The sequence below is a fragment of the Furipterus horrens genome, unplaced genomic scaffold (assembly GCF_987537825.1).
Source record: "Furipterus horrens unplaced genomic scaffold, mFurHor1.1.pri manual_scaffold_2, whole genome shotgun sequence".
NCBI lineage: Eukaryota > Metazoa > Chordata > Mammalia > Chiroptera > Furipteridae > Furipterus > Furipterus horrens.
Genome location: NW_028327172.1, coordinates 121,844,307 through 121,868,738, shown reverse-complemented (window position 1 = coordinate 121,868,738; position 24,432 = coordinate 121,844,307). Strand labels below are relative to the sequence as shown.

The window sequence follows — 24,432 nt, the reverse complement described above, 5'->3', positions numbered from 1 at the left end:
TGCTTTTAGCATTTTGCCAAAATGTTCAAAATATAACAGTTTGTAATCTAAAAGGATTCAATAGAAACAAACACACAAAAATGTTGGGGAGATTATATTCTTACATTTCTCACCAGAGAGCCACTTTTTAAAAGTAAGAAGTATGTAATTTTTCAGTCTTGTCTAGTGCGATAAACTAGAAAGAATTAGAATCTGAGACTTGTATTTCAGAAAAAAAGATTTCTTGAGAGTTATTTGTATTTATATTATCAGGATACTTCTGCTTCCATTCATGTTTGCTAGCATAATTAGCTTGAAGTAGTTTTTATTGTTACCAAATGGTTCAAAGGTATGCATGAGATCTACTATTTGATGTACTTCATGCCAAAAGCAAAAAACTATTTTTTTTAGGTTGTAAAAAAAAATTTAGAGAACTTCAATCTTGTTATTCATCTTATTTTTGTGGCAAAGTCTGAAATCAAAACAGCCAAATCATGCACTACGTCAGTCACCTAGGGTAATACTTCACATTCTTTGGTTCCCAAAGCAACAGAAGCAGCATTAGCTGGATACTTCTTAGAAATGCACATTTTAGGGCCCCATCGCAGACTACATGAGAAATCTGGGGTTGGGCACAGCAATCTGTTTTGACAAGCCTTCCAAATGATTCTGATGGATGTCCTACTTTGAAAAGCGATGGTTTAGGAAAATGAAGCATCCTTACACCCCCCCGCCTATCCCTAAAACAAGCTTTTATGTTTTTAGGTTCCCCGAAGGAGAGCACTATTTCTATTGTGGGTGAGACAATTCTTGTTATGGTGAACTTTTAGCATCCCTAGCCTTATGGAAAAAATAGCATAAATAATGCTATTTACCATGTCCCCAAGGGTTGGTAAGAAGACTGTTAAGAAATCACTCATGGGGAAAAGGCTGAGGTTAGTCCTTCCCACTGCCCACCTTAGATCCAACTTACTCCAAAGACCTTGACCACATTCTTCCCTTGCTTACCCAAATTACTTCTGCTGGAAGGAGAAATGAAGGTGATCCTGTTGGTCTACCGAAGCATACAACAAAAGTGTGGGGGTGAGGGCACAGACTTCACATTGAGGCCAATTTTTATACCATGTATCACTATCTTGTTTTCTACTTTTTCCTAATGCCAAGGATCAATTAATTCTTTTCAACTCCAAATATTATACAGAAGACAAGTAGAGAAAAACTGGATTTTTTGCATAAATAGTTCTGATCAGGATAAACTTTTAAAAGTTGATAAAAAGAAAATATCTTGCTACTAAGAGAGTATAATATGCCACTAGAATTGAAAAATTATACATTCCCTTGTAATCATAAATTCAATCAGTGATTTATATAAAAGATATTAGAACATACCAGTTGGTAATTCTTTTTTTTTTTTTTCAGATTTAATGTGTTTTATTGATTAAAATATTACATTTGTGCCAATTTCCCTTCCCTCTGCTCCCCTCCACCCGGTGGCCCCCCTCCCTCCAGTTGTCCCCCCCTTTTAGATTATGTCCATTAGTTGTGCATACAGTTCCTCCCAGTCTCTCTCCATCTATTCCATTCCCTCCTACCATGATCCCCAATTCCTATATCATCTCCCTCCCTCTCCTCACTCCCCCTCCCTGTTGACCTCCCCCCACTATGCTTCCCTTACCCACAGTTCCTTTTCCACTCTCGTTGCCTGTTTCGTTTGCCTTTGTTTCATCTCCCTAGCTTCTGTTTTTTAAACCAGTCCCTTTAACATCTCATATAACAGTGGTTTGGATCTAATGAACTCTTTCAGTTTTATTTTGTCCTGGAAACACTTTCTCTGTCCTTCTATTCTGAATGACAATTTCGCTGGATAGAGTATTCGTGGTTGTAGGTTTTGGATTTTCATTACTTTGAATATTTCTTGCCAGTTCCTTCTTGCCTGTAGTGTTTCCCTTGAGAAGTCAGCTGATAGTCTAATTGGGACCCCTTTGTACATAATTCTTTTCTTCTCTCTTGCTTTTAAGATTCTCTCTTTATCCTTAATTTTTGACATTTTGATTATAATGTGTCTTGGAGTGGTTCTCCCTGGGTCCAGTCTCTTGGGAACTCTCCTTGCTTCCTGGACCTGCATGTCTATTCCCTTCCCCAAGTCTGGGAAGTTCTCCTTTATTATATTTTCACTCAATTTTTCAAGTTCTAGTTCATCTTCCTCATTCTCTGGCAAACCAATGATTCTTATGTTGGGCCTTTTATAGCTGTCCCAGAGGTTTCTGATCCTCTCATTGTTGCTTCCTATTTCCTCTCGCTGCATTGGTTGACTGCTTGTTCCTTCTCCATATTCCAGTTTGTTGAAATGAACTCTGGATTCCTCACCATCTGTCTCGTATGTGGTTTTGTTCCTTTCATTATGAAAGTTTTTCGCTTCTTTCATATCTTTTTCCTGCTCTTTTGTGAATTCTGTAAGCCACCTGATAACAATGGCCCAGAACTGAGCCTCTGACAGGTTTCTTATCTGTTCATCTGTCAGGTTCTCTATCTGCTGTCTGGTGAGTTGTGCCACCGGGATCTCTATATTTGTCTGCCACATTTTGACAGATGCGTTTTGTTTTCCTGGGCTGGCTGTCGGGGGCAGTGCCTGTGTACGCGTCACAAGTCAGCGACCGGCCGGCGCCTGCCTGTCCGCGACCTATTTCGCAGCCCTGTGGTGCTTTCTTTGGGGGCGGGGGTCCAAGATGGATTCACACAGTTATTCAGCTAGGAGACCGGGATCCGTCCTCCCGCCCCCCTGGGCCTCACTGTTCAAGGCGATGCTGCGGCTGCTCCCCAGCGCCGGAGTCGCGCAGGCCAGGGGCTTGACTGCCTCCGGGATTTTTCGCCGCCCCGCCCGCCGCTCCGCAAACAGCTTTGCCCTCTTTAACTCTTACCTGCCCAAATGGCACCGCTGGTTTATAACTTCATATGTTGGGCTTCCGTGTAGTTTTATTTTCTGGAATTTCTAGTTATCCTTTGTTTTGAAGTAGTTGTATTCCTCTATAGTTGTTGAGGGAGACCTAGCGTGTCCGTCTAAGCCTCCATCTTGGCCGGAAGTCTCCTCCACCAGTTGGTAATTCTTATTCCAATTACTCATACATGTCTACCACAAGCAAATAAAACCTACTGGGTTTAAAGCCCTCTAGAAAGGAGACACCCTACAACCTCCTTCTAGTAAAACTGTGCGATTAAACATGTTACTTTTTATCTCAACTAATAAGTATATGCTCTAAACTGGATGGCAGTGGTTGAGGATAAATATGTGGTGATGTTTAAGGTTTTTATGCACTACCTCCATATCAGTCTCCCTAGGAAGATGGGGCTCTCATGTAGCTCAAAAGCAAAACCAAGGCCTTGATTATATCTAATTAGGCCACATGTCTAAAACGGTGGGACTTTGAATACAAGAATAAAACAGATTATGACTGAAACAACATCTAAGCATCTATCTTAATGTCTCCTTTATTTTCTCTGAGGTCATCTGCTGACACTGCTCCCTCCCATATGACTAACATGATTATTCTGGGCTACAAGCAACTCTTAACATGAGAACCAGCCACTTAAAAACTACCAGAGAACAGAGAGGACCATAAGGAAATATTGCATTAAATGAGTGGCTCTATTGGAGGTCTTAAGGCAAAAGACTATATCCATTCCCACCTTCATACTCAGAGGGCAAAATGTCACAGGGCAAAAACAGTTGCCAGTGAACGTAGCAAAGGGGAAACGTCAGGCTCACACATTATTTACTCTAGTTCATTAGAGTAGGAAATCACTGTAATTTGAGGACAAATAGAAGAGTATACAATTGCCTGGATTTTCTCAATGCAGTAGGAGACTGTTTGTTGAAGATTTTCTATCTGTGGACATGATTAATATTAACTTAAACCTTTTGTGCCTTGCTTTTTATGATTTATCCTATATAGAACCATCTGATCACAGCTATCTACATAAGAACCATGACTATACATATATCTTTAATTCAAACATTAAAATCACTGCAGTCTGGCATTCAACTTAGTAGTTGTGTTTTTCCATAGAGAAAATACAGCAATTCTGAATATAGCAATTGAAATTATTGTTCATATATTGTAGGACTCAACAAATAAGCAAATACATAGGTGATGTTGGGAGCTATGATTTTTACTGATGGAAAAGGTTAATACAAATATTGAATTCAAAAATCTAGGAAGAATCGTATGGTATTAGAACAGAATTACAGGTGTAAGTATAAACTCATGCTGTTCAATATTTACAAATAGACACAGATATATAATAATCTCAATTATTTTAGCCTTTTAAATCTACATGCGACAAAGAATTTTAAAAGTTGCTTCTGTTTAAAACAGAAATTTGGGAAGATTAAAAAAAGATCTGTACTCTCAGTTCAAATTAACAAAAATGTATTGAGTACTATATACATAAATCCTGTGTTCAAAGAGTTCACAGTCTACTAGAAAAGGAAAACATGTGTATAAGTAATTACAGTGTAAGAGAAGCATACTGTACCAAAAATGAAGTATAAGAGAGTACTAAGGGAATGTTGAAAGGGAGTAATAAATTCTGACTACTGTATAAGTATTATTTAACATTTCCTATTAACTAAGTACTGTTCTAAATGCTTTAAATACAGGGTGGGGAAAAATAATAATAATACAAGAAAAAACTCTATGTTTTGCGAACTCACAACTGTAAAACTACTCAAGTCCCCCTCTGTATTAATTCGTTGACTATACCAGCAAACTCATAATGATAGGCAGTATTATCGCCGTTCTACTGATGAGGCAATCGAGGTATAGACAGGTTGAGAATCTATGTATAGTTTATGTAGCCAAATAGTCCAGGTTTTAAACTCAGGCAAGCTGACTTCATAGTCCTGAAGAAGGCTTAATGAAGCAAGCAGTGTTTGAGTGATCCTTAAGAGATGAATATAATTTCAAAAGGATGGAGAGGAAAAAGAAGAATATTCAAAGCTGGACGAAAAGCAAAAGTGAAAGTATGGAGATAGTAAATATAGGTTGTACAAGGAAAACAGTTCAGGAAGTGGTAAGTACGGTGCAGAGAGAGAAATGATAAGAGCAGAGGATAGAAAATTAGACAAGCTTAGAAAATATATTAGACTCCATAATGAGTATTAATATAGCCTTTGTGAGTAAAGAAAATGAGTTTTTACAATCTTGATGAAACTCAGTGAATTCAACAGGAGTCAGTCTTTGCAATATCCAAATGAACCAAGTGCTAAAAATACCTTACTACAATTCAACTGTGGGTAAAAGAAAGTAACAGAACACAAATCATGACTTTCATGGTGACTTCCACACCCCTAAACACAATAATTTCATCTCACAAAAATTTTATTACCATGTGATATTGAAATTGCCAGAACTGAAAACAGAAAATCAAAATGCCACAATTCTGGCTTAGTTTAACAAGACTATAAATTTTTTAAGAAACGGTAAATGAAAAGTGAGTATACCATGTGTCTCTTCTGTAATAACTTCACCTTTGTCATAATATTTATGTAAACAAGGTGATCCATTTATAAGAATATAATAAGTTATTAATTCCATGAACCCAATTAGATATGTACCTCTAACCCGTAAAACAATGTCAGATTTCTGAGTTGTTAATTGATTGCTCATATAAAGAAGTAAAAAATGTTATTTTGACCTCATAGTAAATTAATCATGCATAAGCAAAACATGGGTGCTTATACAACTTTATTTTTATTTCTTGATAAATATTAATAAAAAGCTGAATTTTATGTAGCAAGATATAGTAAACTATAGGTTTAATCTGTTCAAAATCTATACTATAATTAAAGAGTATGTACAATCTAATTACAAATAGAATAGTTAAACTTTTCAAAATGTTTCCAAACATTAAAATTTTTCAAAATGTCAGGAATATTTATAATTAAAACATTAGATCATTAGTTAATATTTTCCATATATTTAAAAAACACAAAAAATGAATTTTATTTTATATAAGATCTTTGATGCAGAGTTTTTAACTGTCCAACATAATCTTTTTCCATTCTAGAAGATTCTAAAATACTTCCTTGATTGAGAGAACAGAACTGATCAATGAGATACAGGCAATACTAGGAAGTGTCACAGAAGAGAATATGAAAAAAAAATCTAATGATTGCAGACATTTAAAAATGAAGTTATATTTGGGTTAGTATAAAACTAAAGAATACATCAACAATTAAAGACAGAACACTGAGCTATAAAAAAGTTCCCCACATAAAAATACCTAAAATGACATTTAAATTTCAACAGTCCTCCTTTACATGTCTGACTGGATTTTTTTGACAGTAAGAAAAATCCATAAGGCCTTAAAAAGGGGTTAAGGAACTGAAAAGCAGTGCAATAATCTTGAACTGATACTATAGCTGCCTGGAGGGTATTTGCTAATAATAGGAATCCAGGCTTTTACAGTAAGACAAAGAAGAGAGGCTAGCCCTTGATTCCTACCCAGCATGGCGAGAATTGGAACTAAGATCACTACATGAAAACAGAAACCTTGAAAATCTATATTCCCTATGAAAAGATGTATTTTCAAAAAATCTACTCAACAGCAAAGGAAAATGATAGGTAAACTGTTCATTTAAACCTCAGCTCCTGATACAAATGGCTGAAGGAATCTTTAGCTGAAAAATTAATGCTAAGTGGTCTTAAATTCTAATGCCTTAAGATGTCCAGCAAAGCAATTATAAATAATTTCTATGAGAATTTGCTCTTAACCCACAAAGACCAAATAAACTCCAACAGATTTACGTAACCTAAAATGAATTCACAATTTAAAATTACAAAACTAATAGGAAAATAAGAAACCAGGAGTAAAGTCAACAGAAATAACAAATAGCAGAATTAGAGATGACATCAGCTGTTTCAAATCGCAAATATGAGAGGGGACCCCCCCAAAACCCAGGATTATCTTCTGGAGTGTGGGCCCATTATAGTATAGGTTTTCTCCTCTAGTTGAGTGTTCTAGCAACCCATCTGTATCCGTGTACCAACTGGCATTGTTGTGAGAGGCTGTGTTTGGCTTCAGAGGATTTTTTTTTTGAAGACTCAACGTGTGTGCCCATTTCATGATGGGTGATTAACCAGTGCACCTGCCCACACCGTACTGAGTGTTCAACAGTTTCTGACTAAGAACAGCATGACTCCTGACCCCCAACCCCACCAATTCACCTGATTTCACCCTGAGCAACCTTTTTGTTTTCCTGGATGAAAAAAGTCCTCAAAGGGAAACATTTTGTCAATGTGCAAGAGGTGAAACAAAAAAATGGCAGAGCACTAAAAGGTATCAAAATCGACAAGTTCAAAAACTGTTTTGAGTAGTGGAGAAGAGTCTCTATAGGTGTATTGTATCAACTGGAAGGTACTTTGAAGGTGTCTAAAGTTTAAATAGGTAAAAATAAATACACAATTTTTTATAAATAATTTCCAGTTTTTGGGGAGTTCCCCCTTGTACATACTATAAAACAACTGTGTAAAAATATAAAAAGAAGAAACTAAAACACGAGCAAGGAAAACATTACCAAAAACAAACCAAATATAATTTTCAGCAATGAAAAATATATTCAACTAAAAACCTAACTATAATTATATATTTTTTCTAATAATATTTTAAACAATTGGGGAAAATAATTATGGACTAGTTATTAGATGATCAAGGAATTTTTGTTAATTTTTATTATATGTGATAATTACATGGTGATTATTTTACATGTAAATATTTTTTAGCTGTGTGTACTATAGCAACATGCTCCTTGGGATTGCCTTCAAAATATTTCAGCGAAGAAAAAATCAATAAATGAAACAAATGTTGGATAAATGTAAGAAATATTAACTCTGAGTGATGTGTACATGTGAAGTTTTTATAATAAAAAATAAAATGAAAACTCAATGTATAGAATAATCAGAATTTTAGATATAGCAAGAAAAGAGAATTAGAGAATTAGAAGATGTATCTGAAATGACTATAGATTATGAGTAAAATTTAAAGGTGAAAAGAAAAAAACTCACCTTCCTTTGGGCTCACTGCTGCAGGAAGACTGTTCCAGTCAAGGGTCCATGTAGGGCAAGGATGAGGAGAAAACATCACTTCAATGCCTTTTTCCTAGAAATGGAAATAGGCCCTTTACAAATTAATGAATTAATAAAATTCTATTATGTTCTGCAAGGCCTAATTTCTATTTCCTATACTAGCAAGTAGGAACCTAAAATATCAACAATCATTAAGTTTCCTCAAAATAGTTGGTTATGTAAATGTAACATTGAGTTTTTTGACAGCAGTTACTTTCTTATTATTTTTAATATGCAGATAATAAAAAGTAATGATGCAGTATTTAAAAATTATTACCTGAAAATACATAGAAGTAATGAGCTACCTAGAAATATATCAGGTGTCAAAGAGAAAAGTCACCTGAGGATAAAATTTTATAAAAAACAATCTGCAAAGAGATGATATAATAGTGACTTTGCATATATCCAGCAATATTTGTGTTTACATATATGAAAACTGCCACAACCTAGGAGCTATATTTTACAAAATCAAAAAGCCTCACTTCAACATACACCCCCAAAATATCATCCGTATCAATCTTTTATGAGTGGCAGCAATGTCTCCAGAAAGGGATTCCTTTGGTTTAACCAAAAACAGTTGCCAACATTTTCAACAATAAGGACCATTTTTCAATTTATCAAAAAATTCTCAGGCTTATTTCCCACGTTAAAAGTTGTACATTTATTTATTTGATTGACAGACAGTGGCATGGCATACACATGGATTCCCAGATTCCTTCCATCAAATTCTGGGTCTGCAGCCCACAGAATAAATATTCATGGTTCATGTACTTTTGTTTTCGTTTTTGTTTATTGTAATTTTTTTTTTTGCTTATGAGCAATACTTTTTAAAATATTTAATCTTTTTGTATTTTTTCCCATTACCATTTAGTCTTCTTATACCCCCCTCCCTCAGCAATCACCACACTGTTGTCCGCTTCCATGAGTTCTTTTTCCTTTTTGCTCAAACTCTCCACTTCCTAAACCTCCCGCCTCCCTCCAGCTGTCATCCTGCTCTCTATCTGTGAGTCTGTCCCCAGTTTCCTTGTTATTTCAGTTTGTTCATTAGATTCCACATATGAGTGAAATCATATGGTACTTGTCTTTCTCTGACTGGCTTATTTCACTTAGCATAATGTTCTGCAGGTCCATCCATGCTGTCACAAAGGGTATTTTTTAAAAATCTCTGGTAATATCCTATTCAAAAGAAAAATCCCTGAGAATTCTATCATTAACCTGTTTATATCAGTTAGTTCATGAGATGTTTTCCTTTTGAACACTAGCTGGGTTCCTGTCCCAAAGGAAATAGTATAAAAATTCTTTTGGTTGGGGTAGAGATATAGCTAGCTCTCTAGGTCTAGAGGTCCAGAGCACACACTTGCCTCCAGAAAGACAAACACATTATGTCTCTGACATCATTTACCTCTTCCTATCTTCCTTATTTTTGTCTAGCTATGTTGAACTTCTTGTTATTCTTCATTTCACCAAACTCATTTCTATTTTAGAGCCTTTTAAGAATACGAGTATATTGACATATAATTTATGTGTCATAAAATTTACCCCTTTAAAGCACATAATACAACAGTTTTTAGAATATTCACAGTTGGGCAACCATCATCACCATCTATTTTGAGAACATTTTCATCACCTCAAAAAGAAGCCCCATACCCATCCTCCCCTGCCACCCTGCCCTAACTCAGCTCCCTGCCGTAGGCAACTACTGATCTACCTTGCCTCTCTAGATTTTTTTTTTTTTCAGGGTCTTCTTACTAGTGGAATCCTCTGCCTAGAACACTTTCTCTAAATCTTCAATTCATTCAGGTTATTTGCTCACTGTCTTCACCTAACCAGATAAGCCCTCTTGACCATCCTACCTAAAAAGGACTCCTACCCCAATCACCTCCACTCTCATCCTACATTACTTTTTATAGTACTTATCACTACCTAATGCATTTTTACTTTACTTCCCCCACCAGAATGGAAGCACCAAGAGAACAGTCCAATTCTTTTCTTCGTATATCCAATATTCAGACTAGTGCCTGGTATTTAGTAGATACATGTATAATTTTTGGACTGAATAAATAAGTAAATGTATAACTTTTGGAAAAGAAGGAAAATTGTGGAGGCAGAACTGTGCCAAAAAATAAAGCAGCAGAAAAAGAAGGTGAGATGTGAGTGTTCTTAAGAAATCCCTTACTATTTTATACTTCCATTAGCACTAATTTAATGTGTCCTCATGTAATTAGCACAAAATACTGTGACTAAACAGAAATGAAAAGTTACTGTACAATTAAAATCAATATCTGATAATATATTAAGATATTTACTGCCTTTCAAAAATATGTTAATAGAAAAATCTACTAGTAAGTAGCAAAAACAATGCCCTGTTGAAAAAAAGAGATTTTATTTTATCTATATTGTATCAACAATCAAATTTAAACTAAATAAAAATATTTTAACTTATTTTCATATTTTAGCATTTTATTTTTTCAAATTATAAATGTAATGTCTAAGTCTATTTTTATACAATTATAAGATTTAAAACAAAAATGAATCATACAGAATGACTACTATATTCTCTGAATTTATAAATGTAGAAATTGATATCATTCCGTTTAATGATTATTGAAGGCCACAATGTCAGCTTACCTGCAAAGCTGAGACTAGAATCCAAGTCACCTGATCCCTAGTATTTATTGTCTTTGGCTCTCAAGTCAGTGAAAGAGAGTGGCAGAGATACTAAGGCAGACCCATTCATTAGAAATATGAAACTCTCTGACAGATGATTCAGGCTCAATGATTCCCCATTGCTTGCAAAAACTTCCTTAGAACTACACTTAAGTCTAAGAATTTGCAGACCCAACCTTCCTTCCTTCCCTGCTCATTCATGCACAGGGGTCAAACCTGAATTATGACTGAAGGCTCCCCTAGCCTCCTCACAGATGTTTTCTTCAGTAGGGCTCTTGCACATTTAAAACTATCTTGGACTCTAACCCTTCTTGGAGGAACTGACCTAACAAATTGCATGTAAGTTAAAAATTCAATATTCCTTTTTATTTTTATATTGTTACAAAGGGGCTTATTTTTGTAAATGATTATTAACTTTTTCTGAATTTAAATTTAAGTTATTTATCTTCCTTTGTTTTAAATATTTTAAGAGTATCAACTCCAAATGTTTTTCCTAATATTTTATTACTGGGAAAACATAGGTAGAAAAATCCAAACTACTAATCTTTCTTTCAAGACTCTGCATAAGTATAAATTAAAAGCACAAATTATTGGTTTGTTAAAAAATTTTAAACAGTATTTTAATACAAAGCAGATCACTCTCCGGATGATTATTGATTTAAGAACATTCAAGAGGTGAAGACTGTAACCATCTGATCAAGGCACATCAAACTTGGCATATGCTTGATAGCTTCTAAAATCAACTATATACTGTAATGCTGTTTCATTGTTTCATCACTGGGCTAACAAAACTTAGCTGAAGAAATAAGGAACTGGTGTTATTACTAAAACCATCTCATGCTTTCCTAAATCTGTAAAATTTCTCTTAACTATAGAACTCAAATAATTCCGAACCCAAATAGGAAAATATAATGAATAATTTTTCCACAACTCAGATGAATAGCTCAAATTACTTAATGAATTCTCTAATAAATCTTCAAATAGTCAAGTTAAAAGAACAACCTTTTTTTAGATTGTCTAGAATGATAGAGAAAAGAAAACCTATTGGTGAAAACTTTTACAATCAGTACTATTAGAAGCAAATTATGCTGCAAAAAGAGAAAACTATAACTTATTATAATCAAAGAATAAAATAAAAATGAAATTCAAAGAATTAAAAAATCTTAAACTTAGAAAAAATCTTAGAAAGACAATTGAGATAGTCATCTTCATATTTCTTTAATTTAAATCATCATCTCAAAATTAAAAAAACAACTTGAAACCAAATCCTTGCAACAGAAAACAATCAGGTAAAACAATAAACTTGACCATGTGTGGTATGACCCTGGTGTCTTGAATATTAAAAAAATAAATAAATAAATAAGACAAATACTATTTACAATATAGATTCTGACTTAACTAGCACTAATGACACATAGCATTAAAAATCTTCCATTTACTATATCCCACTTAAATGCAAAAGATTACTAGAAATATTAATTGATCAAGAGTGATATAAGATAGCTACAAATAAAATTTATAATAAATAATGTCAACAAAACAAATGATTACAAGTTAGGGTAACATTATCACATGGAATTTTTCAAAGAAAATGTTAATGAAAATAATTTAAGTACCATTAACTTGGTCATAGTGGGTCTTGGTCCTCCTATAAATGAGGGTTCACTTTGTTCCTCTACACTTGGGGCCTCATTTAAATTTGGATGCGGTTCATCTGAGGTGGTCAGCAACTCTGGTAAGTGGAAAAAGTGGATCCCACACTGAGAAGCTGCTGTTTTTACTCTTGGCACTTCTTGAATCCTCTGGTACCAAGCAGCCAGCAGTGGAAATTCTACCAGCTTTTCAGAAAGTTTCTTGCAGATAATTAACTAGGCAGAAAAAGAACAAAACACATTATTGTATATTTTTTGTTTATGACAGCTATATTGAAGTAACATCACATACCATAAAATATGCATATATTATGTGTACAGTTCAAACAATGAGTTTTAGTAAATTTATACAGCTGTGCAACTACCAATATAATCTAGCACTAAAACACTTACGTCACACCAAAAAGTTCCCCTGTGACCATTTACAGCCAATCCCTTCTCTCTTGGTCAGTTGCAGGTAACCACTATTTTACTCACCACGTGTATGTAGTTTTGCCTTCCCTGCAATTTCATGTAAATGAAATTATAAAATGTGTATTTTTTCACTTAGCATTATGTTCCTAAGATTCATCCAGGTAGTTGTATTTATCAGTAGTTTGTTTCTTTTTATTTTGATATAGCACATAAAGGCTTTTATTTATTCAAATTAGAACAATTTGAAACCATTACTCCTTATGCAAATTAATGTTTTTGTTTTTTCTTGCTCAGATGCTTTCTCCCTAGCTCCACCACCAAACTTCAATTTACTTTAAAATTAGAATGTTCTTTGTGAGGCATTGAATGATGTTTCCATAGAAACAGAATGTCACAGATTATGGCTAATGATTATAAACAAATAAGTAAAAAGGTCGAGTTATAAAAAATAATATATATATATATATATATATATATATATATATATATATAGCAATAACTGGTACTAAAGCAGGAGCCAGAAAGCACAGAGAATAAATTAAAAATTCACATATGTACATACATTTACTCTATTTTAGCTAGACTTTAAGGTTAAATAAGCACACATAACTTACTATAAGGGAAGGATATGCATAACTCTCTTTGTATACTGCAACACTTAAAATACTGCCTAGCAAAAAATACAAGCTATTTAGTGAATTAACAATTATCAAAGAACCATTTATTATCTTCAAAGAATTATCACCGATTTCTCAAAGTGCTTTTTTAGGACCCAACAGGAGTTTGTGAAATCAACTTTGAAATTTTAAGTATATTTTATTGATTATGCTGTTAGTTGTCCCAATTTTTCCCCCTTTTCTCCCTTCTTCCTGGTACCTGCCTTCCTCCAGTAATCTCCCGCCCTCTTAGTTCATGTCCTTGGGTAGTGTCGGTAAGTTCTTTGGTTTCTCCTTTTCCCATACTATTCTTAACATCCTCCTGTCTATTTTGTACCAACCAATTATGTTTCTTAATCCCTGCACCATTTCCCTCATTCTCCCCATTCCCCTCCCAGCTGAAAACCCTCAAATGATCTCCATACCTATGATTCTGTTCCTGTTCTGGTTGTGTTCTTAGTTTGTTTTTTTGTTTTTATTTTTTAGATTTTGTTGTTAATTGTTTTTGTTGTCATTTTAATGTTCACAGTTTTGATCTTCTTTTTCTTAAATAAGGCCCTTTAACATTTCATATAATAATGGCCTGGTGATGATGAGCTCCTTTGGTTTTACCTTGTCTGGGAAGCACTTAATCTGCCCTTCCATTCTAAATGATAGCTTTGCTTGATAGAGTAATCTTGGTTGTAGGTCCTTGCTTTTCATCACTTTGAACCCTTTTTATTTTTGTTAATTGTTGTTCTATTACAGTTGTCCCAATTTTTCCCTGTTGCTTTCCACTGCCCTACCTACCCCCCACTCCCACAGTCAATCCCCACCCTGTTGTCCATGACTATGGGTCATTTATACATGTTCATTGACTAGACCCTTCCCCTTCTTTCCCCCTTCTCCCTCTTCCTCCTCCCCTCTAGTCACTGTCAGTTTGTTCTTTGTTTCCATGCCTCTGGTTCTATTTTGCTCGTTTTGTTCATTAGGATCCTCTTATACGTGAGATTGTACGGTATTTGTCTTTTGCCACCTGGCTTATTTCATTAAGCATGATACTCTCCAGTTCCATCCATGTTGTTGCAAAAGGCAGGAGTTCGTTCTTTCTTTCTGCTGCATAGTATTTCACTGTGTAAATGTGCCAGTTTTTTAATCCACTCATTTGCTGATGGGCACTTAGGCTGTTTCCAGCACTTGGATATTGTAAATAATGTTGCTATGAATATAGGAGCCTTTCTTGCTTGCAGTTTCTTTTGAGAAATCAGCTGATAGTCTTACGGGAACTCCTTTGTAAGTAACTCTGCTTTTCTTTTGCTGCTTTTAGGATTCTCTATTTTTAACCTTTGGCATTTTAATTATGATGTGTCTTGATATGGTCCTCTTTGGGTCCAACTTGTTTGTGACTCACTGTGCTTCCTGAATTTGTATGTCTATTTTTTCACCAAATTAGGGAAGTTTTCTTTCATTATTTTTTTAAGTAAATTTCAATTTCTTGCTCTTTCTCTTCTTCTTCTGGCACCCCTATGATTTGAATGTTGGTACAGTTAAAGTTGTCCCAGAGGTTCCTAAGCCTCTCTCCATTTTTTTTTATTTTTGTTCTGGTTGAATGTTTATTTCTTCTTTTTGTTCCAAATCATTGATTTGAATCCCAGCTTCCTTCCCTTCACTGAAAGTTCCCTGTATATTTTTCTCTATTTCACTTTGTGCAACTTTCATTTCTTCCTTTTTTATTTTTTTGCCATACTCTATGAGTTCTCTGAGCAATCTTATCACTAGTGTTTTGAACTCTGCATCTGATAGGTTGGCTATCACTATTTTGTTTAGTTCTTTTTCTGGGGTTTTGTTCTGTCCTTTCATTTGGGCCATATTTCTTTGCCTCCTCAATTTAGCAGCTTCCTTGTGTCTGTTTCCATGTATTAGGTAGAGCTGCTTTTACTCCCTTTCTTAGTAGTGTGGCCTATATAGCAAAGGCGCCTGTAAATTGTGTGGTGCAGAGCCTTAGGTAATTACCAGGGCAGGACTACCTGCTTCACTGCTCTGTGGCTCCGTTTGTGGTAGGGCGCTCAGAGAGGGGACAATGCTGCTGCATGGCTTCTGGCAATTTGCCCGACTCTTGCCCCATAACCAGTCACTTCACCCACTTCCTATATGTGACTGGAATCCTTAAAGTTGCTGCCCTGGGGTCTGCATGTGTTCTGACACCATGTGGGCCCTTTAAGCAGCAAAAATCTGGCAGTTCCTTCCAATGCCCCAACCTCCACAAGTTTTTACAGCCAGAGGTAATAGGGGTTTATCATCCCGGTGCTGGAACCCTGGGCTGTGCTGTCTGGCCTGGGGCTGGGATTGCTCACTACCAGACTATCTCTCTCTAATTTTATCCACTAAATGTGAATGAGGGACCGTCTGTTCCACTGCCGCTGCCACTACTTTTCCAAGCCCCACAGCCTCTCTGTGCCTCTCCATGACTCTGCCCTTCCTATCCATCTGGATGAATGTGGCTTCTTTAAATCCTTGGTTGTCAGACTTCCATATAACTTGATTTTCTGACAGTTCTGGTTGTTATTTGCTTTTGAGATTTGTTTGTAAATCTTTCTATGGCTGTGCGAGGAGGCGAAGAGTGTCTATCTACACCACCATCTTGACTAATGTCCCCCAAGACACTCCTTAAATTAAAAAAAAAAAAAGAAATAACACATCAGAAAGAAGAAAAGGGTGCCCACTTTCATTACTTCTACTCAATGTATTATTGGGAGTCCTAGCCACATCAATCAGAAAAAAAAAGAAAAAGAAATAAAGGGCATCCAAATTGGAAAGAAAGAAGTAAAGTACTTGTTATTTGCAGATGACATGATACTATATATAGGAAACCCCAAAGACTCTTCCAAAAAACTATTACAACCAGTAAATGACTTCAGTGAAGTTGCAGAATACAGAATCAATATACAGAAATCTGTTGCTTTTTTTTTTATCCCAATAATAAATGATTGGGAAAAAATTAAGAAAATAATTCCATTTACAATTGCATCAAAAAGTTTAAAACTGGAATAAATTTAACTAAAGAGGTGAAAGACCTATACTCTGAAAGCTATAAGAAGTTAAAGAAAGAAATTGAACTAGATACAAATAAATGGAAGGGTATACCTTGCTCATGTATTGAAAGAATTAACATTGTTAAAATGTCATCACTACCTAAAGTAATATATAGATTCAGTGCTATCTCTATTAAAATACCAATGACAATCTTCTCAAAATTAGAACTGATCTGAAAATTTATATAGAACCACCAAAGACTCCTAATAGTCAAACAAATCCTGAGAAAGAACAGATATAAACTATACTACAAAGGTACAATAATCAAAATAGCATGTTAATGGCATAAAAACAGATACATAGATCAATGGAATAGAATAGAGACCCTAGAAGTAAATCCTCACTTACATAGTCAAGCAATCTAGAACAAAGGAGGCAAGGATCTACAGTGGGATAAAGACAGTCTTTAAAAAGTGGTGTTGGTAAAACTGGACAGATACATAAAAAGAAAATAAAACTGGATCACTTTCTTACACCGTATAAAAAATAAACTCAAAATGGGTTAAAGACTTAAATGTTAGACCTGAAACCATAAAACTAATAGAAGAAAACATAGGCAGTAAAATATTTGATATTACTCTTACCAACATTATTTTAGATATATCTTCTTAGGCAAAGAAAACAAAAGAAAAAAATAAATGGGACTATATCAAACTAAAAAAAAAAAAATTGCACAGTGAAGGCAACCATCAAGAAAATAAGATAACCTACTAAATCACAAATGATCTATTGATACAGGGCTAATATATCCAAAATGTATAAACAATTCATACAACACCAAAAACAAAACAAAACAAAAAAAACACAACCCCTAACAATCCAATTAAAAAATAGGCAGAGAACCCCTCTTAAGAGGACACACAGATGGCCAATAGACATATGAAAAAAAATGTCAACATCACTAATCATTAGAGAAATGCAAATTAAAACCACATTGAGCTATAATTTTCCACTTGTTAGAATGGCTACTATCAATAAATCAACAAATAATAAGTCCTGGTGAAGATATGGAGAAAATGGATTCCTTGTACACTGTTGGTGAAATTGCAAATTAGGGCTGCCACTATGGAAAACTATATAGAGATCCCTCAAAAAATTTAAAATACAGTTGCCATAGGACCTAGCAATTTGTCTTCTGGATATTTATCTGAAGAAAACAAAAACACTAACTTCAAAAAATATATGCATCTCTATGTTCATTGCATCATTACTAGTAATAGCCAAGCTATGAAAGCAACCTAGGTGTCCATCATTAGATGAAATAGATGAATGGATAGAGGAAGCGATGTAATGGAATATTATGCAGCAATGAAAAAGAATGAAATCTTGCCATTTGCAAAAACAGGGATTGACCTAAAAGGTATTATGCTAAGTGATGTAACTCAGACAGAGAATGACAAATATCATATTATCTCACTTATATGCAGAGTCTAATAAAAACTAATAAGTGAATAAACAAAACAGAACAGCAACAGACCCACAGATATAGAGAACAAACTGATGATTGCCAAAGCGAAGGGGGTGGTGAGATGGAATAAAAACATATGCAAAAAAATAGAAAATAGGAAAGTACACAGCATGTAGTAACATAAATTATTTTGTAAATATATTTATAGTATAACATAAAGATGTATATTTGTATGTATATGTTCAATCACCTTGGAAAATGCATTATTTACTATGGAAGTAAAATTTGAAAAACACTGTCTAAATGGTGCTCTGAGATCCAAAAAGTTTATAATTCTCATCAAAAATTTTAATTGCCTGGAAATAAATTATTTGCTAAGGAAATTGAGCTTATGCCACAATAAATTAATCAAATAAAAAATGTTCTCATTTTCTCACCTTTCCTTTACTCTCCTTGGTAGTGATTTATTCTTACTTGTTAGATATATGTGGTATCTCTCCTTCTTTTTGAAAATAAGTTGTGATTATGTAACAATAATTCATGTTTAAAAGACATTGAGGACTTTTACTCTGCATTACAGATCATCCATCCTATGTATTGAACATGCCAGGCTGCTCTACAATATCCAGACATTTCAGGAGGTACTGAACCACATTCATCACATTCAAGGAGATATATTTAAGGAAGTGGCTAATGAAAAATGTGTGAAATAAAAATTAAATTTGTTCCTAAAAAGATATTTTCAAAAACTTACCTAACTTATAAGATCAAAGAAATTATAAACATCACAGAGTTAGATAAGGACAAGAAAACAAGAGATTTTATTCTTAAAACAATAGCAAAAATTATACTACCAAGACCAAAAAATGAAATTCTAGTGGCTTTATAATAGGGGCAGAAAAATTTGTTTGAATAAAAAGAGACGCAAGACATTACATTTATCCAAAATATCTCCTCCTCTGTATTGCTTTCCAATCACTTATTATATAAAATATTTTGTACTTATTTATATCATTTTCTTAGGTCTACTCTTTCATAACATGCCATAGCTGAGCAATGTAATAAGCAGGGTACAAAACTGTAAACAACCTAAGTAGAAATATAACCACAGCTTTGTTTTTTACTTACAGATTACACTGGTAGGTTAAAACTGAAAACTCTGAAGGACCTAATGCATAGGAGAGAATATGGAAGATATAAATTAACCACTAAATAAATGACATCCATGATTTTTGCAATATGCCAGCCAATAGTGAGATTCCCATTTTTCCCCAATTTTATGTCAGGGGGTCACTTAAAGAAGTATTTAATATTTTGCTCAAAAATCAATTTCTACAATTATTTTGCTTTTGCAATAACTAGGTATTGTATTTTTAACCCTTTGAGTGCCAATGTCGCTGTGAGCGACACTGACAAATTTTCCCCAAAGTGCCAGCGTCACTTCCAGTGACTCTTTTTCCGATGGTATAAATGTAAATAACAATGGAATAATTCATATTTTGTGTTTTGTTCTCTTTTTTTTTGGTACCTCAGGTTATATATTGATATAATTTTTTCTCATGTTGATCCAAATTTTTAATTATGCTTGGCACTCAAAGGGTTAAAAAACTGAATTTAAGCATTAGAAGTTAAAATGTAGAAAAAAATTAAATTGCAAGTGTTCAAATTACAAAAATATTTCATAAAATGGCAACTTCCCTGCATTCCAGGAGAATAATATTTTAAATGTTTCTGTTCAAGCGTACCAAAATCTTCGCAGAGGAGAGCGCTGGGCCAGTCAGGGGGATAACACTGCAAACTCATATCCACGGAAGAGGAAGAGAAGCGTGGAGCAGATTTAGACACAGCACCTCAGCCGCTCTGCCTGCTATTGTTCATCTTTGGCTTTATTATATGTAGCAGAATTGGGTATTTCCTCTAACTCTTTGAATGTTGACCTCTGGCATTCCAAACCTTGACTTAGCAAAATTGACTGCTCTTTTATATCCTTGGCCTTATTCCTGTGATTAAATATCCTGACCTATGGTTCAGCTCTTTGTTTCTGACCCAACCCTGGTAACCTGACCTTGATTCCTGATCAAGAACTTGATCCTGATCATCAGGACTGCCCTTCCATCACCTCAACATGAGTGGATGTGGCATAAAGTCTCAGCAGCATAGCCACTGTCTGAACCAAACTGACTGCTTCCTAACCCAAGATGACTTAAAGGAGGAAAATAAATATAACAGAGATAACATCAAGGCTTTGGCAAAACAAGATTAATTCCTGAAAGAAAAGGTACAAATCCTGGAAAAATACAAACAAAAAAAAATATTTTGAGAATTAGTTTACATATAAATGTTGACAGAAGAATTTAATCATAGAATACATGTAATAGAAAAGGCTGAGTGTACAAGTTTTCCTCTGTTTAAAATTGAGATGAAAACAAGTTTCTCTTTGTAGTATTAGGTAGATTTGCTCAGTAGGTGTCAGTAGATGTCCTGCCTGATTGGAGAAGACGAGAATCCCTCTCAATCAGGAATACTTCAACCTCAATTGACCCTAATCAGGTGAATAGTATTTAAGTTAAGCTAAAATCAAATGCAAACTAGTTAAATATGGATGTCTAAATAATTATCTAAAATTACTTTCATGAAGATGAATCCAACTTTTTGTTGAGTTTGAAAGTGAACACTCATCTTCTCTATCACCTTGTTTTATTTTCTTCATATCAATTAATTATTTAAGTATATATCATTTGTTTACATGTTTATTTGTATCTTCTCCTACTAGAATATTAACTCCATGAGGGATGGACCTTATCTGTCTAGTTCATTACTGTATTCCTAGTGGCTACAGCTGTGCTTGGCATATATAGTAGGCTTTCAACAAATTTCTCAAAAAAATGAATTAATGAAGGTGCCACTTTGGTTCAATTTTTATGAAACTAGAAAGAATATAGTTATTCAAGAAGACCAACAATAGTATTTTATAACATGTATCAGATGACTGCTTTAATGACTGAAGCTGGTAATAGAGGGGAGAAGTCAGTCATAAGAGAATTTAGAAATCATTTGACAAGAAACAAAAACATATTTTTTCCCCATCCAACTCTATGGACAGTATGAATGCATATGACGTTTAAAATACTAATCAACATCTGAACAATTCCTGAATCTCTCTTTTACACATCCTTTAATTCTTAAGTTATTCTGCTTTCCAATCTTATTTTATTTCCATTTTGAAGACAAGAGAACTATTCTTTAAGAAAATACCAATTGAAAAAAATTAAAAATTAAAATTAAAAATAAATAAAAAAGAAAATACCAATTGATTAATACCACCTAACTTAGTGAAGCTCTGGCCTCCAAATATTTAGATTTCCCTTAGAAGTCTTTCCTCCTCTGTCAGTAGAGATACCTGAAGTTTTGGCAAGATATAATGAGAATGAAATCTGGTATCTGATTCCTTAGTAGAGGAAAAGGCGAAATACTTCAAAAGCAGGAAAAATGCAGCTGTCAAAAACCAATTGGAAAGCTTTAGAGAGCTATAGCTTCCCATGTTCACTCTGATGTTATTTTTTACCTCGTTCTTTCCGCTCCATACAGGGAGGCGATGGAAGATGGGGGAATATACATATATATATATATCTTCATCACCCTACTAGGAAAGGAAACTTACCATGAAATTTTATTGACAACAGAGGCATAAAAAATGAGGATAAAATATTCCTAATTTGATAAGGCTTAACATAATCATATTAGTATTTGAAGTGACTACTAAATTATAAAATATAGATGATAAGATTTTATAGTGCTTTAACAGTGGACCCTCTAATATCAGAAGGTAATCACAATAGCAATTTGAAATTATCGGAACAACTGATAACATTTTAGCAACTCAAAATTAAAAATCATAATAATTACTAACACTTATTGACAGCTTACTATGTGCCAAACACTGTTGTTCACAATTCACCCATTACCATTATTCCTCACATTGAATATTATCTCTATTTTACAGATAAGAAAATGGAGACAGATATTAATAACTTGCCCTGAAGCATAATGATAGTAGGAAGTGGAATTGGGATTTAAACCTATGCAATTTTATACACTGAAAACTTACAGTAATGTATCCACTCCAGATAAACCTTACCAAAAAATGATGTATACAGGGCAAGAGCACGATATCTGTCAAGGTGAAGTACAGGCCTTCTGCAAACACATGCTCCAGTGGTGGAAGGTCAGAGGCCTTGGCTTTCCTGATGTGAGAAGGTTCTCTGTTGGTAGTGGCTGGTTCTTCCTGTACTGTGAGCTTTGAGAAGGCCACTTTTAGTTCTAGGCTCCGAGACGAAGAGTCCAACTCTTCAGATGTTCCCTGTCCATGGACCTTGCTCTTCGTTTTTTCCTTAGCAAGGGAAGGCCCCACTCTGGCAGCCTTCTGTTGCTTCAGCTTCTGCCGACGGAGTTTGTCATCGTTATGCACTCTGACAGGCTCACTAAGCTTTTTCTCTAGCTGTAGTATTTCTGCAGGGATAGCTGGGTGCTGGTCAGAAGATTCTTTGAGAAAATTCTCAATAGCTAAAGGGATTGTGAGTTCACAAAGCCTGGTCCACTGACTAACCTACAAACAAAACAAGAAATGAAATAATTCTTTACTTTCAACGTAGCTTGAAGAGAAATAACTTTCTATTGGCGAATAAGACTAGGTTAGAGAATTTGTCTTGAGCTAAAGCATCCCTGGACTAGGCTTTTATGCTGTATAATATTTACAATACTTCAGAAGTGGTAACATCAGACAATGGAGATTTAGCATTCATGTGTCTGTAGTATATGCTATCCACCTGTATCCTCTTACTGAATAAATCCTTACTTCTCAAAGCCTTTAAAGTATGCCCCCTCCACTCCTACCCCCCAAAAAAAGGTGGTTTCCAAAGAATGGCTACTTAAGCTCCTGTTTATATGTAAAAGTTCCCTTTAAAAATCCTCATAAATTAAATCTTAAATTCTTACTTTTCAATACTGTACTCAAATATTGGGCCACTTTATATTTTATTGGTTACTGTAGATTTTTAAGGAAATGAAATCCTAGTTTCCAGCAGAAAGTTAAAACAAATGTTTAAGTGAATGTGTTATTGTTGTATGGCTTTAAATAATAGAAAAGAGACATTATACTTACTTCAGCACAGGCTTTCAAGCAAGTCTTTTTAAACCCCAGAAGTTCCAAAATTTCCTTCTTTGAGGGGTCTGCTTCGTATGATTTCTGGATTATGTATCTCAGTACAACAGCAAGTCCTGCTCTACAGAAATTCTCGTTTTTTTCCACAACTGCGGGTAAACGGCAATTCTGAACTATCGGTGGAAGTTCTTGCCTTGAAATAATCTGTATTTCAACCTCCTGTGACAGCACATTAAGTAACGAAACATCCTTATTTTCTCTGGTGAGAACTAAGCAAACTTTAAAGATTTTACAGTCAGAGTATGATAATAAAAATAAAGTTACAGATGTATGAAGTGGAAAAATGCATCCTTCTATTTGATGAGAGAAGTCCAGGTACAAATATTCTTCTGTAAGACTTTTCTTAATGCCTTTCATTTTCTTCTTTCATTGGATCACCTGAAGCATAAATTGAAGTGGTTATAGGCCTTGGACTATAAGAATTTAGAAGGTAAAGATGACTATTTTAAAAAAATGCTCTAAAAATCAGCAGAGATTTGTGATACATAAGATTCTCCATGAATTTGTTCCTGGACTGAACCAATGGCTTCCAAAAGAAAGTTTTCTACTCTGTGCAATTAACAAGTCTTAGGGGTGATTTTATACCCGCTCCTTTAAAACGAGCAACTCAGTGTGGTGATTGCTGTGGGGAGGTGGGTATAAAGGGACTAAAGGGTAATGGGAACAATACAATAAAGATTAAATTAAAATAAAATAAAATGAAATAAAAAGATAAAATGAGCAACTCGGGTGCTTTGCAATAGAGCCCTGCCCATCAAGTACTTTGAAGTCTCATTACAGGAGAGAACAAGAAATAAATAGAATGGAAAATAAGGAATCACCAAGAATCACCAAGAATACTTAGAGTTGTCTGGGGCCAATGGCCTTGAGAAGCTTTGACACTGCTGGTCCTCTCACACTGTTTCTGACTTATAACCCTACAACATAATAATCAGAGGTGATATATTTACTCCCTCATGAGAAATAAGATTCTCCTAAAGTAAGTGGGCTTTGATATGTGATGAGCTTATTGCTTGCTGAATCACAAGAGAAAAATAACTGAACTTCCCCATAACTTAATGTTGATAACTGAGATATCACAAAGCTAACACATCCAAAATCAAGTTCCTCATTCTCTCCCATCCCCAAAATCTGCTCCTCATGTGTCTTTCCCATCTCAGTTAATAGAACACCATTCTTCTAGCTGCTCAGGCCGAAAACCTGGGTAGTCATTATCAATTACTCTTTTCTTTCACACCTC

At 34.6% G+C, this 24,432-nt stretch overlaps 1 protein-coding gene across 1 annotated transcript in view; it reads right to left on the bottom strand.

Annotated features, from left to right (window-relative positions):
- Positions 1–24,432, bottom strand: part of GSTCD (glutathione S-transferase C-terminal domain containing) — a 136,646-nt gene that overhangs the window by 102,450 nt on the left and 9,764 nt on the right. The window contains exons 2-5 of the mRNA XM_090266369.1: positions 23,133–23,570; positions 22,110–22,577; positions 12,386–12,637; positions 8,043–8,136 (exon numbers count right to left, since the gene is read on the bottom strand). Coding sequence (XP_090122495.1) covers positions 8,043–8,136; positions 12,386–12,637; positions 22,110–22,577; positions 23,133–23,549 — 1,231 coding nt within the window. The 5' untranslated portion in view covers positions 23,550–23,570. The remainder of the gene's footprint in view (positions 1–8,042; positions 8,137–12,385; positions 12,638–22,109; positions 22,578–23,132; positions 23,571–24,432) is intronic.